The sequence below is a fragment of the Aplidium turbinatum genome, chromosome 6 (assembly GCF_918807975.1).
Source record: "Aplidium turbinatum chromosome 6, kaAplTurb1.1, whole genome shotgun sequence".
NCBI classification, from domain to species: Eukaryota; Metazoa; Chordata; class Ascidiacea; order Aplousobranchia; family Polyclinidae; genus Aplidium; species Aplidium turbinatum.
Genome location: NC_137477.1, coordinates 10,087,914 through 10,109,442, shown reverse-complemented (window position 1 = coordinate 10,109,442; position 21,529 = coordinate 10,087,914). Strand labels below are relative to the sequence as shown.

The window sequence follows — 21,529 nt, the reverse complement described above, 5'->3', positions numbered from 1 at the left end:
CGGAATGCTATCAACACTCAACAGTGATGCTACAGATAACATATATGATACAGTAGTTTGTGATTTCAGTGCTTGATCCAATAAAATGGTTGATACGTTAAAGCAGTATGCAATAATCCGATTTCATCTGTAGGTGTCATATTTTATGAAATGTTGTCGACATAGCATACTGGTTCTGAAATTGTATATTGCAACACACTAGTGCATCATTTAAATTTGCATTCTCACCAAAATTTCTAAAGGTGTCATGCAAGGATCTGAATTTTAACTAAATTGAAATATATTTTTGTTGTTATTTTAGTTTAATGTAGTATACTGTATCCTAATTTGAACAAAAGTAAAGTTGCTGCCACTTATATGGTTAATGCCAATTTTTTTTTTAAATAGTGGTACGGTATGTAAAATATATTTAATGCAAGGCAAACAAGGGCTTGTTATTAACGTGTCTTGCAAAATATTAAAATCAGTTGTGTTGCTGTATGCCAAGAGACGTTTTTTGAAAAATCTTCTCTTATGCTTTACATGCTGTTACTTAGCCTTGGTGGCTGTAATGGCACAAAGATATCAACAGTCATCAGGTCATTGTTTGCTGAGGTTAAATCTTACTGGTTGGTTGTTGGAACAAAATGAGCTTGTAATATCATTTCAAATACTTTTACGCTGCAGCTGTTTAAATACTACTGTAGCCTGTGCCCCCTTTTTTTTCTGATTTGAATGTGGACATTCTTGTCTGATGCAAATAAATAATAATATTTTTTTAGCAAATTGTCAAGAACTTAGTCAGAGTATTTTTACAAATCTTTATCCAATGTCTCATATTTTGCCAAGCAGTGTACTCTTGGAAGTATTCTCAAAGTCATGAATGGATGCGTTTTTTAGCTCTCTATCATTCCCCACTAAACTAGACAACATAAATTTAATTAACTTTAGGTTGTTTGTGAGAGTTGACCAAAACTAGATTTGAATTGATGTAGCCTACAATTTTGGCATGTATTTCATTTTGTTGTTGTATCAGTAAGCAAAGTAGAATTATGCCAATACAACTCTGATATAATTGTTCCATTTATTGTAGTGCATTGCAAGTTCAGAAAAAAAAGAGCGTGTTGCATTGAATTAAGAACCACCGGTTTCTTTATACTAATACATAGGAACTGGGAACAACCTAAACACTAATTCATGCATTTTGCAAATTGAATGAAGCCACACTATAGATAAGTTAAGATACATGACCACTGAACAGCGTCTTATCATCTTACAAGACTAAAACCAGTTTACAATGCTTTTTTCTAGCAACCATTGAACCACTTTATTAAACCCATAGTTAATAAGCCCATCCACTTTTTGTTACCAATTTTGTTTAGTCCAGAGCTACTTGTTTTTTTCCTGTGATAGAAAACCTTGCTTATTGTGGCCAATTTTCAAACATATATAAATATATATTTAAATATATATTTGTTTTACATTCAGTGAAAAAGTAGATTACAGTCCATACTTTCCTGTCTTGCATTTGAGAGTTTCCTTGAATGCAAGAGAGATCTCGACTTATCACACCCACCCAGGATTAGGGTTCTTTGCACTCTTTCATTGGATGTACATTGTACATACACTGTATGTTTTTGTTTTCTTTATGCATGTTTTGTTGTGCATCCTAGCAAGAATAAATGGTTGACAGACTTTCATTAACACAACAAAATTGTTTTTCTTACAAAGTTGCAGTATTCTATGTCATTATCATAACTCTATTTGTTTTTATAGTTTTAGTCATTTTTAACTTTTACATACTCATTGAAAAAAAAGCTGATTGTGACTTCAAATAAAAATGGCTGATCAACCAAGGTAGGGTTATAAATTTTGTCGGCATGTTAAACTTGTTTTTGATGAAATGGTGGTTATTTCACTGGATGCATAATTTGTTGCATTTGTACACGATGTGTTTAACAATTAAGAATGCTTATTTAGTATTAATCACATTTAAAATACACATATTTGTTTTCTCGGCTACATGGCTGAGTGGAAAGACCACCTGCCCAATACTCAAAAGAAAGCATGTGGCTGTGTTTTGGCAACTCACTAGATGGCATGTCAAAATACTAACTGTATCTGACTCAATGAGTATAAGTCTCTTCACTACTTTTAGTTGTTTTTTGTGTTGTCTCTGTGATAGGGTGCAAAATAGAAAAACTTATTATTATTATGCTGCTTTAAATTTTAAAAACTTGAAGGTAGCCCATCTAGTATTTCTTTGTAAAAACAAATTAAAACATTTTTTGCCATATGTATTGCTAAAATATAATTCCAGTTATTGTTGTGAGTTAAAATGCCAAACATTCAAGCCAAATATTGTGCATGCATTGTGGCCTAAGATCGGTAAGCTGTCATAAATTTTTAATGAAGTAATAAAATATTATTAGTTCTGGCATAACATGCACTGCATCCAATGTAGGCTAGTTTTTAATCTAAGCTGCATCACAGAGATCCGGATCGCCCAGAGGATGAGCAACCGGGGATTGCAAAAGCTGTGTCCAAAGTTACAGTAAAGGCATTACAAGAGGTGATTTTGTTTGTTGTGTTGCTTGGATAAGTTGTACGAATTAAGTATTTCTGTTGTGTAAATTTATCATATTGTTTGCAATATTACTCTTTGATCTTGATCGTAAACTATTCTTCATTTATGTTGACCTTTTTTTTTTTACACGATTTTGCTATTTTCTATTAGCATGCAAAACGTACATCAGCAGAGTATCTACAGTAATTAGTGGCATTTTTATGGTCTCTGATGTGTTCTGAGAAGGAATCGAACCTATATCTGTCAACTCATAAGCTAGCACTTTATCATCCAATCTGCAAAGATATGAAATGTTCTTTTTTAAAAACCTTTTAGCTGAGCCTCGACGACATGGAGTCAGTCGGCCCCTCTCCAAACGTAGATGTCCAAGTCACGGAGAGCGAAGATGATGGAAGAAGAAGCAGACCCAGTAGTGCTACCATGGGTAAACCATGTTTAGATTTCACGCCTGATAATTTTTTTATTATAAATTTATGTATAAAAGGTATCTGTTAACAATGCTACTGGCCAACGTTGTCTGTTTTGTTTAATGGCATGAAATTTCTGTAAGTAAGGTCACTTGAGTGGTCACTTAACACTGTTATGTGTTAATTTTCAAGAAAATTGAAAAATTTTATTAATCAAATCATGTAAATTTTACCCTATAAAGATAGTTTCTTCTGTGTCTTATTCAAGCATTCCAATCAAATAAGATTCCATCATACGATTCAAATTGAATGTTATTTGAATGTTAGAAAAGAAGTTGTCGCACTTACATGATAAAATTATCCTTCACTGAAGATACTTTATCACGCAGGAGACACTAACGCCTTGCTGCGGAATCTTGGCCAGGGGGTTGGGCGGGTTGATACGGAGACCGAAGATGAAGATGGATATTACGATGGGGTGAGTGAGTTTGTTTGCATGAAATGAAACAAAATTGATAGAATTTATCAGAATTAGATTGACAGGTGTTAGGTTTATGTTGAACAAAGCCAGTTAAAAATTAAAAAAAAAATAGTAAACCGCTTTTCTGTACTCAACTTCACTAATGCTGAAATTTAGCCCACGTGCTTTGAAGTTTAAAAAAATATTTGTTTATGTTGTTACATTTGTTGGATGATGTGTTTGACATAACATATGTGAAAGGTTAAAAAGTGCAAAAACGTTGTATGGTGAAAAGTGTCAAGATCGTATTTGCTCTTTTGTCAATGCGTCACTTTTTTACACCTATTAGTATTATGATTTTTTTAAATGCTTCTAGGAAGGTGCATCTGATGCAGGACAAGAAGAGGAAGATGTTCAGTCTGATCTGGTGGTCCTTGATCCTGATCATCCACTGATGAAGAGATTTCAAAATCGCTTGAAAGAGCATCTTTTGAAGCAGTTGGGAAAAGCTGAATTGAAACGTAGGGAAACGGTGAGAAACAGTAAACGTATTTTTCTGATACATGGGATTTTTTCTCGCATTTCTTTGCGATAAAAGATCAAAAATAAAGCTATTATAGCCAAGATGTTTCACAAGTCAAATTTTATTATTGTTAATCGGCTTTGCCAAGACGACAAAGAACCACAAAAGTGCCGAGAAAAAATGATCTTTTGCCGGAAAGTTAGCCTGTATATCTTCAACATTCACGGCTAACGAAATAGTGTCACTTGTAAAAAAAAAATTGACTGACATATCGGTACGGTATGTCTACTCGCTTAAAGAAAAAGTCACTTCCCTAACTGAACCGATAAACTGTTTATAGACATCATTGTTTTTTATGCTGATTGAACATTTTTTTATGTTCCTCCAACGAAAGTGTACTAAGATCTAATTTTTCAACAGTTGGATGACTTAAAGCGCAAAAAGGTCCAGCGAGAAGAGTTGGGTGTTCGGCTGTACGGGACCCAGCAAGAGTTAGCACGACAGCAAGCCAACTTGGAGGAGTTACGCGATAAGCATATCATGGCTGCCGAGAAGCGTCGTAATCAAGAAAGTGGCTTGACAAAACTACGAGAGACATACAAGCAATACCAGGCCCAAACTGCAAAGGAGAGAAAAAAGAGTATGTCATTTCGTTTTCTACTACGTTCATTGTGATTGCTCGTATCAGTGTCATTGAAGTGTTTGTGTGTTGCACTAAAAGCATCCACACGGTCTGGTGGCTGTGTGTTCTAAACCTGCTGCAAATCACTTTGTATTTTGTTCGAGCTGGTCGCTGAACGAAAAAAGATAACTGTTCACGTAAAAAGCTTGGTGATCCAGCTCTCGGCAAATAAGAACTAAGCCTTGGTTTGAGATAGCCTTTGTCACTTTCATATATAAAATTTTTCAGCTTTTAAGCAATAAATTCTACTAATCTAAATACTGAAAAGTGCTCAATGCCAAGCAAAAAGCCAAGCAGAGCAAATTACATCAAATATAGTTATTACTCTCTACAGCCTGTTTCACCCTAAAAGGGATTCATCAGAGGATCCTTATTCAAATAGAATTAGTCCTTACTCAAATATTCTATTTGAATAAGGATCTTCTGATGATCGTCCTTTTAGGGTGAAACAGGCTGTAGAAGTTTTAGAGAGTAATATCTGTTTTTCAGCTTTTATGCTTTTACGTCACTTTTTTTCCTTCTTAGAAAAACGTACCACGATAGTCACAGCTTCCCAACTGTTGTTGCTAGTTGTTGGAATTGTTTACCTATTCGTGGACTACAAGCGATGCAGAAAATTCAAATGATTTAAAACTCGTCTAAAAACGTTCTATTGTTTTGTTTGCTATTTTCGAGTATTGCACCTCAGCACGGTTTTTACTATGAATAATTGAATATGAGTATAAAAATGCTAGTATCATTATAACTTGTGAAGTCTTTCGTGTCTTTTGAACTTTTACGCAGGTCTGGCTCAAGTCTTTTAAAATTGCCAAAGCAAATCACGAAAACCTGCATTACGAAACGGAATTACTAATAGAAATTTCACCTGAAACATCACTGCTAAAATTATCATCTCTTTTATAACATTTTTTGTTGTAGACCTACTCGGTAAACCCTGCGAGCATAATTTTAGCGATTCTGAAGATAGCTACCATACTAGAGGTTTTTTTTCTATATTTTTTTACAATTTTTAATGAAATTTTTCAGATGCAGAGCTTCAGACAGAGGTTGAAAATCTGGCCACCCGCATCTTCTACATGGACAACGCGAAGGAAGACATCAGGTCTGATATTGCAGTCATGAAGCGCGCTGCTGAAAAGGCAGAGGCCGAAGTTACGCAAGCAGAAATGTCTAAACAGCGTCAGGTGATGTAGTGTATATTATTATTATCTAAGACCTTGGCTATAAATACTGTAGATACACATGTTTATTACATTTTTCAAAAAAAAAGGGAAGCCCGATTATTGCTCTTGCGTTGATTCCAAATAAAAATCTGTTTCCTGTTACAGCCCAATTTTAAATTTATCGTGTAATGGTTTACAACAGGGGTACTACCCAAAGTTTGCTTGTTGCGAGTCTTGGTGGCCGCAGTAAAATTTTCTCTTATATTTTCCTTGAAATTCCGCCTAAGTTTTAAGATTGAATATTTTAGAGCAGTGGTTCCCAACCGGAGGTCCGCGGTCCACAAAGCGTTTTCACGGGGTCTGTAAAAGTTTTCAAATTTACAGCATGATTAATAAGTTACATTAAAATTTGGTTGTGCTTTATTTGTGTCTTACAGTGATTCTCAAACTATGCGTCGTTTGAAATTTCAAAAGGTGTTGCACAAAGGTTCTGTTTCCTAAAAAATTTTTTATAAAAGAGTTAAATCTTTTTATGAAGCTATATGGTTTATGTTCAACTTATTTCTTTTGAGATAGCAGATTTTATGATCAATGCTTAATTTAGAAATTCAAACGTTAGTCAACATCATATTAGCACTCACAATTTTGCCATAACTGTGATTACAACAAAATACTGATTGCAAATGAAAAAAGAGAGATATTCTTTGCAAAGGTCGCGAAAATTCTAGTAATTTGCTATCATACAGCTGATGACATAACTTCGTTAGCACCATCAATCGCCATAAGTGCGTTGCGAGTTTAGCAAATTCTTCGAAACATTTGTTTCCGTTAAAAGGCGTGATGTATAAATTTTTTAGATAATACATTTTTTACTGGCCCGCAAACGCTTCGAGGGCACCAAAAGGGGTCCGCCAAGACAAAAAGTTTGAAAACCACTGTTCTAGAGCCCAGACGGGGCCTGCTGATAGTGTTCCCACCGGCCGCACTGTGGACACCCCTGATTTACAATGTAACTTTACGTAAATGTTTTCTAACTGAGACAATGTTCACAGGACATGCATGTCAACCGACTCATTGAGAAGGTAGATCAACTTCGCGAGACCATTGCCATGTACGAAGCGCAACAGAGTGCCCAGGCTGAAGAAACTAACGCTGCCAAGGAGTCTCTGAATGAAGCCAACGATGAGATCGATGTACGCAAGTCATATGAAAAACTATTCAAAAATGTTTTGCTATTTTACGTAACTTATGCTTCAGCTCTCAACATGCGACTGTATTCGATAAATTAATAATTGTGATGTTAAAAAGCTGATACTGAACATATAAAAGTTGAAACGCTTTTTTTTCACAATCTTGGTGCTGATATTTTCCTTTCGTTTTACTCCTATTCACACGCATATATGCATCAAGCACCAAGCAGTACGTTCAATTTCTTTTTACAAAAGTTTCTAAACAAAAAGAAAACGTAAACAATTCTAAATTAAGGAACTTTTTTAGCTCGTAACTTGTATAGTATACACTTGATTGATTTCAAACAAACTCAGCCGACACAAAGGCGTCTGCTTGCTTTTGATTCCAGGTCGATGTAGATGATTGAGCATTTTTTCTTTACCGACAGGCCATCCAGTTGGAGAAGAAGCAATTGTATCAGCAATGGAACTCAAGTTTGATCGGGATGAAAAGAAGAGATGAAGCTCATGCTGCTATGGAAGAAGCTTTGAAGTATGTGAAGAATACTTATCCTTGTATTGAAAAGGACCTTTTTCTAACTTAATCTTGATAGTCACAACCTGGAAGAGGCTTTGAACCATTAACGCAGGCTCGGTCACCGACATTGGCGGAGTGAATTTCCTGCTTGGTTGTTGTATGTTGTCCACTAGGTGTCGCTAAACTGAGAGATGCCATCAAAATGCGTTGCTCAACTCCACACACTGAAAGCCGATTGATGGTTGCTTCATTTTAACGTTTTTGTTGGCATATCCATGTGTTAAACAGGGTTAATTTTTTGATGAAAACGTTTTATTAAAGAATTTTCAATATGTTTGTTGGAATGTGTTCAATATTTAAATTTACAAGCTTACAATTTGTTGTACTAAAATTTACAATTTTTGCGTTTTCAGTGTTTAAATTGTTGAGTTTGATTTGATAACGAAAATTAAAATTCCTCATTTTGACCTAAAATAACCTTTGCAGTTTGGCAAAGCAGCAGGTGAAATCGCTCGAGACCGAGATCGCGGGTTACAAAAGGTCAATTCAGAAGGAGGAAGAGAGAAATGAGACAGTGACAATGGTCTTGAACAAAGTTGAAACCAATAAGACACAAACTAAGAAACTGATAAAACATAATCTTGCAAAACAAGACGCTCTCAAACAAAGTTATGGGACATACAGCAGAACACTGCACGAAACAGAACAAGCCTACAACAAAGCTGTTATAGTAAGAATACTCTATTCTATTTTGATTGGGGTTTACAGTTTATTTACATGATGATTTTGCAATTTATTACATATAGCGTAAATAGCATAAAGGCACATTAGTTTATTGGGTGGGATTTGTAGTGGTGTTGAAAATTATAATGATGCAAGAATGCATTGTGTTATTTTAGGAAAAATATGCAGTAGACATCAAGTAAAAGAAGTGTGTTCGCTGTCGATACTTAATAAATTTAAGAAACAACTATTGTTTATAAATTTAAATTAGTAAATTCAATGTTACGAAAAATCATTTTCGCAAAGGAAAAAGTTATTCAATATGTCTGGAATACACAGGTAGAGCTGAGCAGATATTTTTTGTGCCTTTCTTGATCCGAATTGGTTGTCGATAATAATATTTCCTCTAGGACTGACAAAGCTTCTTTTGTAGTTCAACCCTTGCCTTTGTACATTATGCTATTTAGTTGACATTCAATGCTATTTTTAATTGATTTGTAGGAACGCTCTTCGAGGCAAAGCGAAATTACTGTAGTAAGAGGCCAAATTGAAAAAGAATATTTGGCGAAAGTCGAATTAGAGGACAAGATAATGAAAGACCTCCAGCAGCAACTCACAGCCACTAAAGCACAAAGTTACACTGTCAAAGTCACAGAGCAAATCAGAGAAACAAAGAAACGGCTGGTAAGGATCTATGACTAAAGTCTGATTAATATATTCGGCTGCCCCATATGGCTGCACTGATGCTGTTTGCTTTGTAAAGCGCTGAAGAGCAACGCATATATGCGATTGATACAGCGCGATATAAACACACTTGTTAAGGTTAATAAGAATTAAACTTTGAAAAAATAATTATCATAGCGCACATTTGCAATGGAGTTGCTTGTTTTCGTTTTCAAACCCTAAATGCTCATAGGTCTGGTAGTGTTATTCTTAATAATTACCTTATTTGTGGTAACCACAGATGATTCGGTTATTTAAGAAGCTCCATGTAATCAATTAAAATTAATGAGAGCGCGTTTCGAGTTGAACAGGATTTGGTTTTTGTAAAAGATCTTGCTTTAATTTCACTGTCACAGATGCATTTTTATCACGATTGAAAACGTGAGTTATAGTGCTAATAATAATAATACCATTCAGCCAGCAAGTTAATCACTTTTCACATGGATTCAACGTCTGCAGACGTTGAATCAATGTACAAAGTGATTGATTTGCCGGCTAGGTATGCATCATTGCATCATACGCTGTGCTTGATTGTTCAAGATTTTCAACTGTTTTTCTGCTTTCTTAGGAAGCAGAATTTGCAACCGTGGAAAACGAAATGGCCAAGTCATCCTTGCAGCACACGGAGTGCACCGCTCGCTTACGGAACCTGAAGATGCAGCAGGAGGAGCTGGAGCAAGAGATCCACTCCAAGAATGACCTCATCAGCAGAGCAGAAAACGATGCTTTTAAGCGCAATGCTGTAATTGAAAGGAAGCAAACAAACATTGACCAATATAACAAGAAAATAGAGCAGCTAACGTCTGCTGGCGGGGTAAGTTGCTATGTGGCTATCTACAAAAACTATTGCAAGTGCTTATTTGACGTTTTTCAAATTGGTCTCATGCTGATTGTAAACTGTGAAGTAGTGCGTACACAATTCGATTCATCATGACTCATGCATGCTGTTCACTCTCTTCTCTTGTTGTTATTTAAGTTTCTTGTTGATCGTTTACATTTAAACTCTTTTTTCTAGTTCAAAATTTGCACGCGATAATTTTTGTCCAGATGTTGAATTTTCATTTCACATTTTTAGTTGACTTCAGCAACCTGGTCCTGTGTTTTGCCATACTAGGCAGGTAGTTATTACCTGGTTTAGCCCCCCTGAAGAAGTCAGTCGTGTCTGATTGACGAAACGTTGGAATAAAAGCAGATTGTCACTTTATACATCTTGTGATAGTTTAGCTTAATTTGCACCAGTAATACGCATCATGTTATTTAACTAAATGCCTGGTGAACAGCCTCGTTCAATTTTGCTTTGTAGCTGGTGATTCTAATTCACTGCATTTTTTCTTTTATATGGCGTCAAAAATGGATAGTCAGTGGATTCCAATTCAGGTCTATCAATAACTGATGCACTAACTTTCAATTCAAAGCTTTGTAATGCCTGCTTTAATTGCTGTAAATCACGCATCGTTTTTGTTGTTTTTAAGAACTACTTGTGTGCTGACATTGTGATGTGACAATCTACAATCTACCGGATAACTTCTGTGCTAACGTTTCAGGTCTTATTTTATTGCGTATACTCAAGCGGAATAATCAACCACTATAAATTTCAGTGTTTGTCTCACAGGGTGAAGAACTAGGACCCTTGGAAATCCAAATTAACTCCATCAATAAGCAGATAGAAGGGGCGTCCCAGGGCATCACTGACATCCAGCAGTTCTGGCTCAGGCAACAGCACGAGCTGGTCAGATTAACCAAGCTGAGTGACCAACAGAATGAAGACGTTAATAAACTTAAAAAACAGCATACGATTCTCACTCAAAAGAAACTTCGAATTGAAGGTGACTTATGTTTTTATTACAAAGTTAATATTCTTTTGTGCCTTAAAATGTAAATTGTCATATTTTTTAGCTCTGTTCGGTAAGTTATAGGTTTGCACAGTGCACACTTTTGTCACCATCGCAATTGGGACGTACATTTATCTATTTCGTTATTTGCGTTTAGCAGTGTGTAGGCTACTTGCAGCTTCGTGCATTACTTTAAATTGGGCTAAAAATAGATTATTATGTTGTATGTACACTACAGTGTTTATCAAAGTTGAAACATGCGTATTGGCTCCTTGCAATTTTGGGTCTTTTACAAAATCAAAAGGTAGCAACTTAAGAATGGTATGCACAATTGAATACAGAAGATATCGCGTAGAAGGTGAAGTGATCTGACAAGTTTCCTGTACAGACCACCTGAAACTGCTTTGCTGACTTGGTTAAAAAGCTGACCGAGACGAAACGTAATCGCTGGTGTCTTGTCCGTTCTTCGCTCAATAACTTTGCATCCAAATCACAGGGGAAATCAATGAGCAAATTCAGGAACAGTCCCATATCAGCCGCTCCATTCGCAACATGCAGACCACCATGGTGAAGCTTAACACTCTTCTCAACAAAGAAAAGGGAGTCCAAGAGAGCTTGGAACAAGGCAACCTTCTGACTGAAAACGAATTCGTCCAAGAGCTAAAGGTTCGTTTTCAAAATAAGAGTTAACTTTTTGCTGCTTTCTAGTTGTAAAGTCTGGTTTTAAATGATTAATATTAAACGAAATATTTTGAATTCAACTTTCGTGGCATGAAAATCTGAACAAGAGAAGTTTTGCTTACATATGGGTGTCATTGTAATTTGTAAAACAGCGTGAGCCCGAAAGCGTTATACAGTACACCTCTTGGCTTGGCTGACATGTCTTCATGTAGCAAACGACGGCGATGTTTTCCCATATACCAAAAACATGCCAGGAGTGTTCCTGATGAAGTTAACATGGTTGCGTGTGAATTTGGGACTTTAAAATTGGCAGTTGATTACAGCATAAAATTGAGAACAGCCTTTGTTTTTTGTAAATCAGGTAGGGCTGCTAATCGATTGTCTATTCACCAATTGTCACTTGAGGCCAAACCATCTAAAGTATATATTTTTTTAAGTTGATGTTATTGCCTACTCAGTACTCATGGAGCTACTGTCGGCCTGTAGAAACGATTTCATACTTTGCGTGTGGTGGTATGGAAGCCAGTTTTTCATTAGGCTGAATACATGTGTAATTGTGTACTCTCTCCAGGAATCGGAATTGGAATCAATCAAGATGCAATACAAGTTAGATGGCTTGAAAGAAGAGAAGGAACGGCTACTCAACAGCCTCATAGAGGCGGAGTAAGTATTTTAACACCAAGTTACGATGAATTTGTAAGTTTATTATAAAGTTACAACATTTTATGATAAAATGTTTTCAAATCACAAAAATGCTGTATTCAAATGTTGAACTATCTGCAGGCGACAAATTATGCTGTGGGAGAAAAAGACACAGCTGGCTAAAGAGACGAGGTCGGCTGTTGATTCTGAAGTTGGACAAGGAGAAATGAGAGCAATGCGTTCGGAGATCCATCGCATGCAGGTAGGTGGTCAATATCGAAAGAATTACGAAAAAAATTTTTAGCACTTCAAAACAAAACCTCGTCACTAAACTATTCATTTAAATCTCCTTTTTCTGAGATCAAAAAGATTGTGTGGTACGATACTCTCTGCTTTTTTATAACATGTTTGCCTCTTTGCTGTCACTAAATATTGCTACAGGAAATAACGACACTATCCTCTTTTTTCCAGGTCCGGCACAAGCAGCTGATGAGGCAGCAGGAGCAACTGATGCGGGACATGGAACAAGTTGTCTCCAGGAGAGAGACAATTGTGACAAGAGGAGAAGCCCAGTCTAAGATTGATCGGAAGACCCCGACAAAAGGAACCTTCCAAAAAAAGTTGAGCGCCATCAAGAAGAAGATCAAACAAACACAAAAAGTTAGCTCACTTTTACGATTTTTTAACAGCACACAGCTTTGTCTAGATAAAATAAATGATTAAATTTATTCTAACTCTTATATCTTACGCAAGACTTACAGCAAAAAACAAAATTGAATAACTTCAGATTGAGTTAAAAATTAATTGCTTTATGTTGCCACGATTTTCTTTAGAAAGCAATAAGATTCTCTAGAAATGGCAGCTACATTTCAGAAAACATCATTAACGTCGTTCATAAATCAAGTCGTATTTTATCCTTTCAATATTGTGGAGTCAGTTATGTTTTTTTAAAGATGATGTATCTATATTTTTTGCATCTACTATTTTTCTTTGATTGATGTGCTCAAGGTTAAACTCCGTATCTCTTACATCTTACTTGAAAAAAAAACGTTCTCGTTACCTCTTCTTCACCATGAGCATGATTCCATCCAGGATGCTGATACTTGCGATGAGGATATTGCCCAACTACGTGAGAACCAGAGCGAATTGGGTCGAAACTTGGAGGAGAAGCAAATTGTTGTTCAGCAAATGCAAGGCACAGTTGATACGCTGGAGGGCGACGTTGAGCGTCTGAGTGACTTGAAGCAGCGGGTAAATTGTTTTTTACTGGAATGTACATTATAACTTTTTTACTTTAGATAGGTCTGCATCGTCTGCAGCTTAATCCTGAGAGTTCTGCGTAGTTGTGAAATGTAGGTGGTTTGAACCAATGATTTTGACTTGGTAACCGAGATTGACGAAGTGAGTTTCCGCTAACTGTTAAAGTGTAAAAGCCTGTAACGTTTCTATCCATAGATGCCGCTGAATGGAGAATTGCCTCTGATTCGGCCTTAGTTCATCTTTGGAACTTTGCAAATAGAGAACTGACTGTCCACCTATAAAACTATCAGCTTTGAACCTTAAGGGTGATTTGTATCCAATGTTAAAGGCTTCGTACATTTTGTGAGGTTCGAAATGAACCAATTGCATTATTTTTGTTTCATTTAACCATTGGCGGATCCAGGGGGGCGATTGGGGAGATTCCCCCCCCCTAAAATACTGAAAAGTAACCTTACTCATGGTGTATTTGCAAGGTTGGATTAATGACTATACCATACTTGCATATCATTGCTTTTTGTTGAAATTACCCTCCCCCCAAGCAAATTGCTGAATTCGTCCCTAGCTTTAACAATCTGAATCGTTTGTCGTCACTGTAGGAGACATTATTTCATGAAAGACACCTCTCCTCATTTTATGCAAGAAATGCATTAGCTCATGGTTATTTGTATCTGTATTATTTTTGGGAAACAGTCTATCGATGTTTTGTTTCAAAATGTGCGAATATTTTTGACAGAATCTGAATGAATTAGTCGCCAAACAGACCAAGGTGAAACATTTGCTGTCACTTAAAAAGGGAAAATACACATCGATCTGCAAGACAGAAGAAGCCATGGACAATGAGGTAAATATGCAAATCTGATATAACGTGAGGTAAAGAATCATAAAGTCAGCTTGTTATTGTTGGTTGTTTTTTGATATCTTTTGTTTATGTTAATTTTTTCAACTTTTCAGTTCTCGAAACAAGAGGACCGGCTTAATCACATGCTTAACATCTTGGATCGGCTTATCCAGGACTTTCCTCACGCCCAGCAAGCTCTTAGACGCATCGTCGTCACACACGGACCTGAAAGCGACTTGCAGTGACGTCTTTATGGCGTCATCAATCACGTCACTTTCGACATCGCATTCTGTAAAGTTACGCTTCAACTTATTAACTCCGAAAGCTCCATTTGAGTATTTTCAGACAGTGAATTAGTCGTTTTTTACATTGATTCAACGTCTGCAGACATTGAATCGATGTGAAAAACGACTGATTTGCTGTCTGAGTAGTTGTTATTGGTTGTTTTGGGATGTCTTTTGCTTTAGGTTGAAGTTGAAACAACGTAATCACTCTATATATCTTTGTTGGTATAAATGTTGAGTTCAAAGATTTATTTGAAGCACTCCTTTGTAAACAATAAACTTTGGTGTTGCCAACCTTCTACCAATTGAAACTTCGACTATTTAGTTTATTATTCTGTGACTTAAGCTAGATAGGGTATTAGCAGTGGCGTATTTAGAAAGTTTGTTAGGGGGAGGCCAATGGGGGTCTGGGGGTAGTACACACGGGGACGGGGTAGTCTCAATGGTAGTACACAGAAAGCTCAAATTTGGTGAAAATGGTTGTTAATTGGTTCAAATTTTTCTACTTGGGTTAAAATTAGACTTGTTTGACCTTTTAAATAGGGGTGGGGTATATCAAAATGTCATATGATGCGTCAGAATGGGGGGGGGAGGTGTTAGCTGATACCGTCAGGTAGGTGGGAGGGGTCTAAAATCAAGAGCGAATCCGCAGAAGTAAGTTACTGTTCCAATTAATGAACCATCAAAAGATATCAAACACTTCAAAACATACACAATAAGTTAGTCCTTCCGACCTCGAATACCTTTAGAACATTCTCTGCGATTCACAATGACAATTTACAGTTTAATGCGATGGCTGCGCTTGGCAATATATCAATGACTGCATCATACTCGAGTACAATATCCTTGTTTAAATACATCTGAGCTAGACCATCCATTCCAAACCTGGCTCGGTCATGGTCGTGCGGTAGGCCTAATAATTTTTCAGGTACTTTAGTGAACTCAAACATCGCTCATTGGAGGCAGTTGCAACTGGAAGCGTAGCAAAGATTCGAAGAAATTTATCAATAATCGAACGTGCCGAGTTATTCAGCAGCTTGACACGCATCCTCAAGAGTCGCAGGTCGTTTATCCACAGAAACTGCAAGCCAATTCGCTCCAGCTTCGCAATTCAATAGTAGCTGCAAAGCAATTGCTTGGTTCAACATCCAGCGTTTCATGGTAGAAGTCGAAAATCTGGTCGATCAGGCAGTCCTCATCTTCATGAATCAATGAAGGCAGAAATGTGCTGACTTTAAAAGCTAGTGAGCAGTGCTCTTTGAATCTCTCTCAAAACAAAGAAAAAGTTGTTGACAAATTGCATTGCAAAAAGTTTTACGCCCGCTCCACCCGCGCAAGGATGATTCATCCAAGTAATTATGTCTTGCACCATAACTTTTTTTTATTTTATTTTTTGCAAAATTTGTATTTTTTTACCTGATCATTAAGGGGGAGGGCGCATCGCTTTTTATCCTCCCCACTAAATACGCTACTGGCTATAAGCTAATGTTCTTCAGGAGATTGCTAAAAGAAAGATTCAAAATATAGTCCGTTGATTGATTGAACTTTTATCCTCGGACTGGGAAAGCTTTTTGCAGAGCTTAATCCTGGCAGTTTCGCATAGCCTACTTGTAGACTGTAGACTGTAGAGGCTTTGAATCACTGACGCAGGCCCGGTCACCGAGATTAACAGAGTGAAGTTTCCGAGTATTGAGGTGTTGTTAATTCCATCTATTAGATGGAGCGCAGTTAACGTGCGTTGCTCAACTGCACACTCCGAGAGTCGAACCAGCACCGTTTGATCTTGAAGCTTGTTCGTTCCAGAAGTAACGCGCTAACCAACTGAGCTATCGGGGCGGACGTTCACACAAAATATGCGCTTTAAGGTTGGTCTTTTGTTAGAGATGTATAAAAGATTGAGCTAAGTTGACTCCTTTTGACAGGAGAACTATTAAACAGCATAATAGCAGTGTAAAAGTGACTGGAATATGGTAGCCTACGCTGTAACGTACGTGGTAATACAGATCATGGTCATAAGCCATTCATTATTGTCATTGCTTGGTTTAACTTTAAAGCGACGCCCTGATCAATGTGCTTTAATGACACGAAAATGGATCAAAAAAAGTATATTAATGTAGGCTACAGTAAATTTTGATTTGGCTATTAAAAGCTTTGAAAGTGGGTTTTGTAGGTTTGCTTTGAAATAATTTGCAATGGGGCCTGTATGTTTGGCGTGAAACAAGCTTATGAAACGTTGTTTGTTATGTCATGCTTCACTGTTGACTGTTACCAAGTCAGTAAATTACACTTTTTTAACATTGGTTCACCGTCTGCTAACGTTAAATTAATGTTAAAAAAAGCTGATTTGCTATCTGGGAATTGTTTTCAGCACGCATGCTAGATTGCCTACAAGGCCAGCAAAACTTGTCCTTTTCGCATTGATTCAACCGTCAATGTTGAATCAATGTAAAAAAGTCAGGTTTTGCTACCTGGGAAAAATCGAGAAGATGATTAGACAGAATGAAGTTGGTTTTTTGAGTAGCGGTTATATTTTGTAGAAGGAAACTCCACACTTTTTTGACTTTCTGAAAAGACGCCATGTGGGCCTATGGCCTACCAAAAAAAGTGGGCGCACCACTTCTGGATCTTATGTCGGCGTGGCACTTATCACTGTTGTCATAACAAAAATCGTAGGACATCAGCAAAGGTAATTTGACAAAAGAAATGCTACTTGGCAGTTGGTTGGCAAAGACTCAGAGCAGTCCAAATATCTACTGTAGCAACGACTCACTTCACAATCTCGACTTGGTCATCACTTCAACCAACAAGTGGCTGTCGCGGCATGTTTGCTTCATGGGCTCCAGTCATGACATGTCTATTCGGGGCAAGAATGTTATACAAATGCTAGCGATCAGACTACGGTCGTTTAAAACAACATTTTTGCTTTTCAGATCAACTTTCTCCTTTGGGGATTTCTTTGTAGCCCAATTTATTAGTCTAATTGGAACAGTCAGTTTCGGAAAATCTGATGATAAAATAGGTAGCCTAAAGCATGCAATGGAAAATGGAACATTTTCCATCATTTATTTTGGACTAGAAATGTTTCATGGTCGATAGCATTCAAATTCTCAAAACTACAGGTAGCTGCACTTACTGTAAATAACAGTTTTTATGACGCTTGCTTCGCAATATTTCTATAAAATGTTACTGTAGCTGGTACATGGACTGTAGGAGGCTGTCTGTCAAGTAGCTAAGTGACAAAGGTGCAACAGGCTATGTCTTAGTTAAACAAACCAGCTCATAAAATGCCACTTTTAAAACCCGACAAAGAATGTCATACGTTCCTCTCAAAATGAAATGGGAAATAAAACATTGGGGCCCAGTGGAACTACCGCTTTTTCTGTTTGCAATACGACCTTGCTTTATTGATTGCAGGAATCTTTGTCCTTCAACTGAGAAGCGTCTTTGAGAATCTTAAGTTCAACTTTTAGAGAAATGGGACTACTAAAAGAAAACTTGTGTAGATTGATGGGTTCGTTTCATAGGTTCGCCATTTCTAAAATCTACAAACGCCTAGCAACAAAGTATGTGTATGAAATTTCTATTACTCACTGAGACGCTGCTAAAACTCTGATTATTTTTTTGATTTTTTGGTAAAATGCAGTCACTTCAGTTTTATTTGTTTTTATTTCTGACCATTGCAGCGAAAGGGTATCACACAGCCTACCAAACATAACAAAGGCATAAAAACAGACTGAAGTGTCAAAGCAATACAATGCCCATCAACGTTAAAACGCGTCTGAGACCAAAAGCTGTTCGCTTCCAGCGCGTATCGCAGACAAAAAAGGACATACGTCTTTGAATTTAAACCACTAACCTCAACAATTGTTTAGATAAATTTACCTCGGTTCAAGGGAAACTGGTATTAAATACAAATCAAAATGTGAAAGATTAAGTTCAGTTTTATGTTTTGCACCTTAATAAGTTTAGCAGTCAACTGGTTTGTCAGTGGTTTCACCGAAGAAACCATTGTTTTAGCACGGCAGAGGCAGTTAAAACCATTCAGTATCAAGGTAGCAGCAGTGGCCTAACGATCACATAGCAGTAACATCAGCAAACAATAACCATCGGATTGTGAGAGCAGTGCCGGGTCAAATGTGAGAGTGAAAGTACTGAGAAGCTGGAAATAAATCAATTCCGGCCATTTTAGGCATATCTATTTCAGTCAATTATAAGAGCCTGGTGGGCCGTGTCTATTTTAATGTAGAAGCGCTTTCATCAAAGTGACCTATCTTTTATTCAGTAAATCATGTCGGACTGCAAATTTTCCATCTTTATTCTAACACAGTGGTTCCCAAACTGTGATACGCGAAGGTCTTTCAGACGGTACGCAAAAAACTCACGTTGACAGGTGGACGTCCACGGTTGACAGTACAGGAGCTAAAATAAAATAATACATTTTGTGCAAACTTTCTACTCAATGTGCATGATGGTGTCATAATTTATTTTATTCGTTGGAGATTCAAGCGTTTATGAGTTATGACGCAACATCTAGGTCAGCGGTTTTTAAGCTTTTTTCGTTGTTGGACTTGCAACGCACTCAGCGATAGCAATTTCAGTCATTTTCGTTTATTTGTGTCTCTGGCCTTTATTTGTCGCGCGACGAAATGAATTTAGAATTGCGCTATGTGGTTGTTAAACCATAAGCATCTGCTACAGTTTTGCAATGATGAGTTCTCATGCACATGTCAGGGTATAACAATATCTGTGAGCGCTTTATTATGTAATTGAGCTTAGATACGAAGCGGAATCATTGTGTGACGCCCTTGATAACTGAAACTACGCACCAAGAGCGTGGCGACGCACGTCGCACAGTTAGAGAACCTCTGACCTAGGTTGTTTAACAGAAAAGCCGAAACTTTTCAGTTTTTAATGTTGCTACTAATCGTAGCAGTAGTAGTGCACCCTATTCTTTGGTCTTCTACTAATCCGACAGCTCAACAGCTTACTGTAACTATATTTAGTCTAAAATCAAAACCTTTTAGTCTTGAAGTGCTGTGCTAAAATTTGTTAAACTTTCTTGATTTTTATTGTATATTTTTGAGATTTTCTGGTTGTAGCGTGGGAGGTACGCGAGCACTGTATGAAACTGCTAAATGGTACGCGAATAGAAAAAGTTTGGGAACCATTGTTCTAACAGTCTGGAGCAGTGGTTCCCAACCTTTTTTGGTGTCGGGGCCGAATTTCAAACTTCAGAGTACGTATGGAGCCGCATGAAAACACTCAAGTAATTAACGTGTGCTTTAGCGGATAGCCTATGTGTGCTTTAAGCGTGCTTTGTGCTAATTGGTATTGGTTGCAAATTATTGGGCTTGTCTTTGTGTTGATTTGCCTGTTTTGGGCTTGTTTCTTAGATTCACTTTCTTGTTTTCAAAAAAACAACCTGACATCACTGTGTAAGATGTAAAATGAAAATTTCACTGACAATGCAACCTCTACGACACAACGACAATACAGTTTGTAAACAATTTTAACTTCGCAAACAATTTTGACAAGTCATAAAATAATCGCCCTAGTTATTATAAATAGATTTTTTTATATTTTTTTGTGGGATTTTCAGGGGTCAACGAGAGCCGCAAGAAGGCTAGCTTGGAGCCGCGGTTGGGAATCACTGGTCTGGAGTCTGCTATAAGCCTGCTAAAGCCGGTTGGTTTGTTAGTGCAGCAGAGTAATGCGACTAGTTAAATATGTTTACATCAGTTAAAACATCAAGCTTTAGGTAACAAACCATATATTATAGCCTAATGATCGTTGCTTGCCATGAAGCAGCTGTTCTGTGTCACCGGGATTTTACTGTCATTTCATATCCGTTGTCTTTTATTGACGCGTATTGATAAATCAACCTGCCTTTCTTTAGCACAGCAACAGATGCAGCTTGAAAGATTTTCAAAACGAAACTAGGTTATACATTTGATCGGTGTGACCTAGCAATGTAGCCTTCCGTGCAATAGCGGTAAACACAATTGCACTTCAGAACACACTATTTTTTAGAATGCACACAGTGGTACCTTTCAACTTGATCAGGAGTTATTTGCATTTTTTCGTTTCTCATTCACCTGTGTGAAGGTGAAGAATATGCTCTTTGTTGTTTGGCAGTGCATGAAGTAAAAACAGTGAAACGTGACCAACTGGCTTACGGGGATGAGAATTCTTTGTATTTTCTCTTCTGTTAAATCACTTTGTAAGCTATGAAGTTTCTCGCCCGGTTTCTTTGTGTGTTTGTTATCTTTTGTACGTCTGCAGACGTATTTGTTTTGCTAGTCTGGCAATTCTTTTTCCGCAGCAACAAACGCAACTAAATGGTTATCTTGTAGCCTAAGGGGCTGTCATTCGGTCTTCGGTCGTAGTTGCGGATTGAAAACCTATGTTTAAAGAATGTAGCAAAGTTAAAGTTAATTGAGTTTTCCACTCACCGAACATAACTGGGGTCTTGTCTAAGAAACCGGGGTCTTGTCTACAAAGCAAAAACAGCTCCAGTGCAGAATAAACTAGTTTGGAAGAGAGTATCAATCAAATTCAGTAGCAGCAATACTATTAAATCAATGTAGTCTACTAAAAACTAATTATAGCCTACTTAGCTGCTGCTTCTTGATAATAAACAATGATTGCCTGTAATTGCAGGATAGCTTATTGTAGACTGAGCTGTATGACCTGAAGTCACAACAAGCGCAGTCAGAGCAAATAGCCTGAAGATGCATCTACACGACGACTGTTTTCTTGCTTAAGTTATAGCTTGACTTCTTGTTTGTTTAAGATAATCGCGCTTAGTTTCGCTAACAAAAAGTTAAGCGCGAATGAGTAAGGGTAGGTAAAAAAAAATACGCACCAGTTTCATTTTGCACAAAGCTTTACTGTTTTTCAAACCAGTCACTGGCCATGTGGTTTCGCCCACGGCTCTGGTGTTCGTAGATCTGAGATCGATTTCGGGTCAGGGTTCTTTTTTATATTTGTTATATTAGACTTAGGATACCACATTATTACCTGACTTATTCTCATTGC

The 21,529-nt window shown here is 37.2% G+C and overlaps 1 protein-coding gene across 1 annotated transcript; it reads left to right on the top strand.

Annotated features, from left to right (window-relative positions):
- The first annotated feature begins 1,753 nt into the window (after nt 1–1,753).
- LOC145771701 (coiled-coil domain-containing protein 40-like) lies at nt 1,754–14,785 on the top strand. The gene is made up of 20 exons (XM_082583431.1): nt 1,754–1,836; nt 2,473–2,551; nt 2,882–2,990; nt 3,363–3,451; nt 3,810–3,965; nt 4,377–4,596; nt 5,665–5,822; nt 6,854–6,994; nt 7,420–7,523; nt 7,995–8,238; nt 8,733–8,915; nt 9,523–9,768; nt 10,567–10,780; nt 11,283–11,452; nt 12,039–12,130; nt 12,251–12,371; nt 12,581–12,769; nt 13,202–13,360; nt 14,103–14,210; nt 14,321–14,785. The coding sequence occupies exons 1-20, from the start codon at nt 1,820–1,822 to the stop codon at nt 14,450–14,452; spliced, it is 2,931 nt and encodes a 976-aa protein (XP_082439557.1). The 5' UTR covers nt 1,754–1,819; the 3' UTR covers nt 14,453–14,785.
- Nucleotides 14,786–21,529: the final 6,744 nt, after the last annotated feature.

Bases quoted from the DNA above. Each gene is read 5' to 3' on its own strand.
- LOC145771701 (XM_082583431.1), top strand. The intron at 4,597-5,664 runs GTATGTCATTTC...GAAATTTTTCAG, and splicing joins TGCAAAGGAGAGAAAAAAGA to ATGCAGAGCTTCAGACAGAG. The intron at 14,211-14,320 runs GTAAATATGCAA...TCAACTTTTCAG, and splicing joins AAGAAGCCATGGACAATGAG to TTCTCGAAACAAGAGGACCG.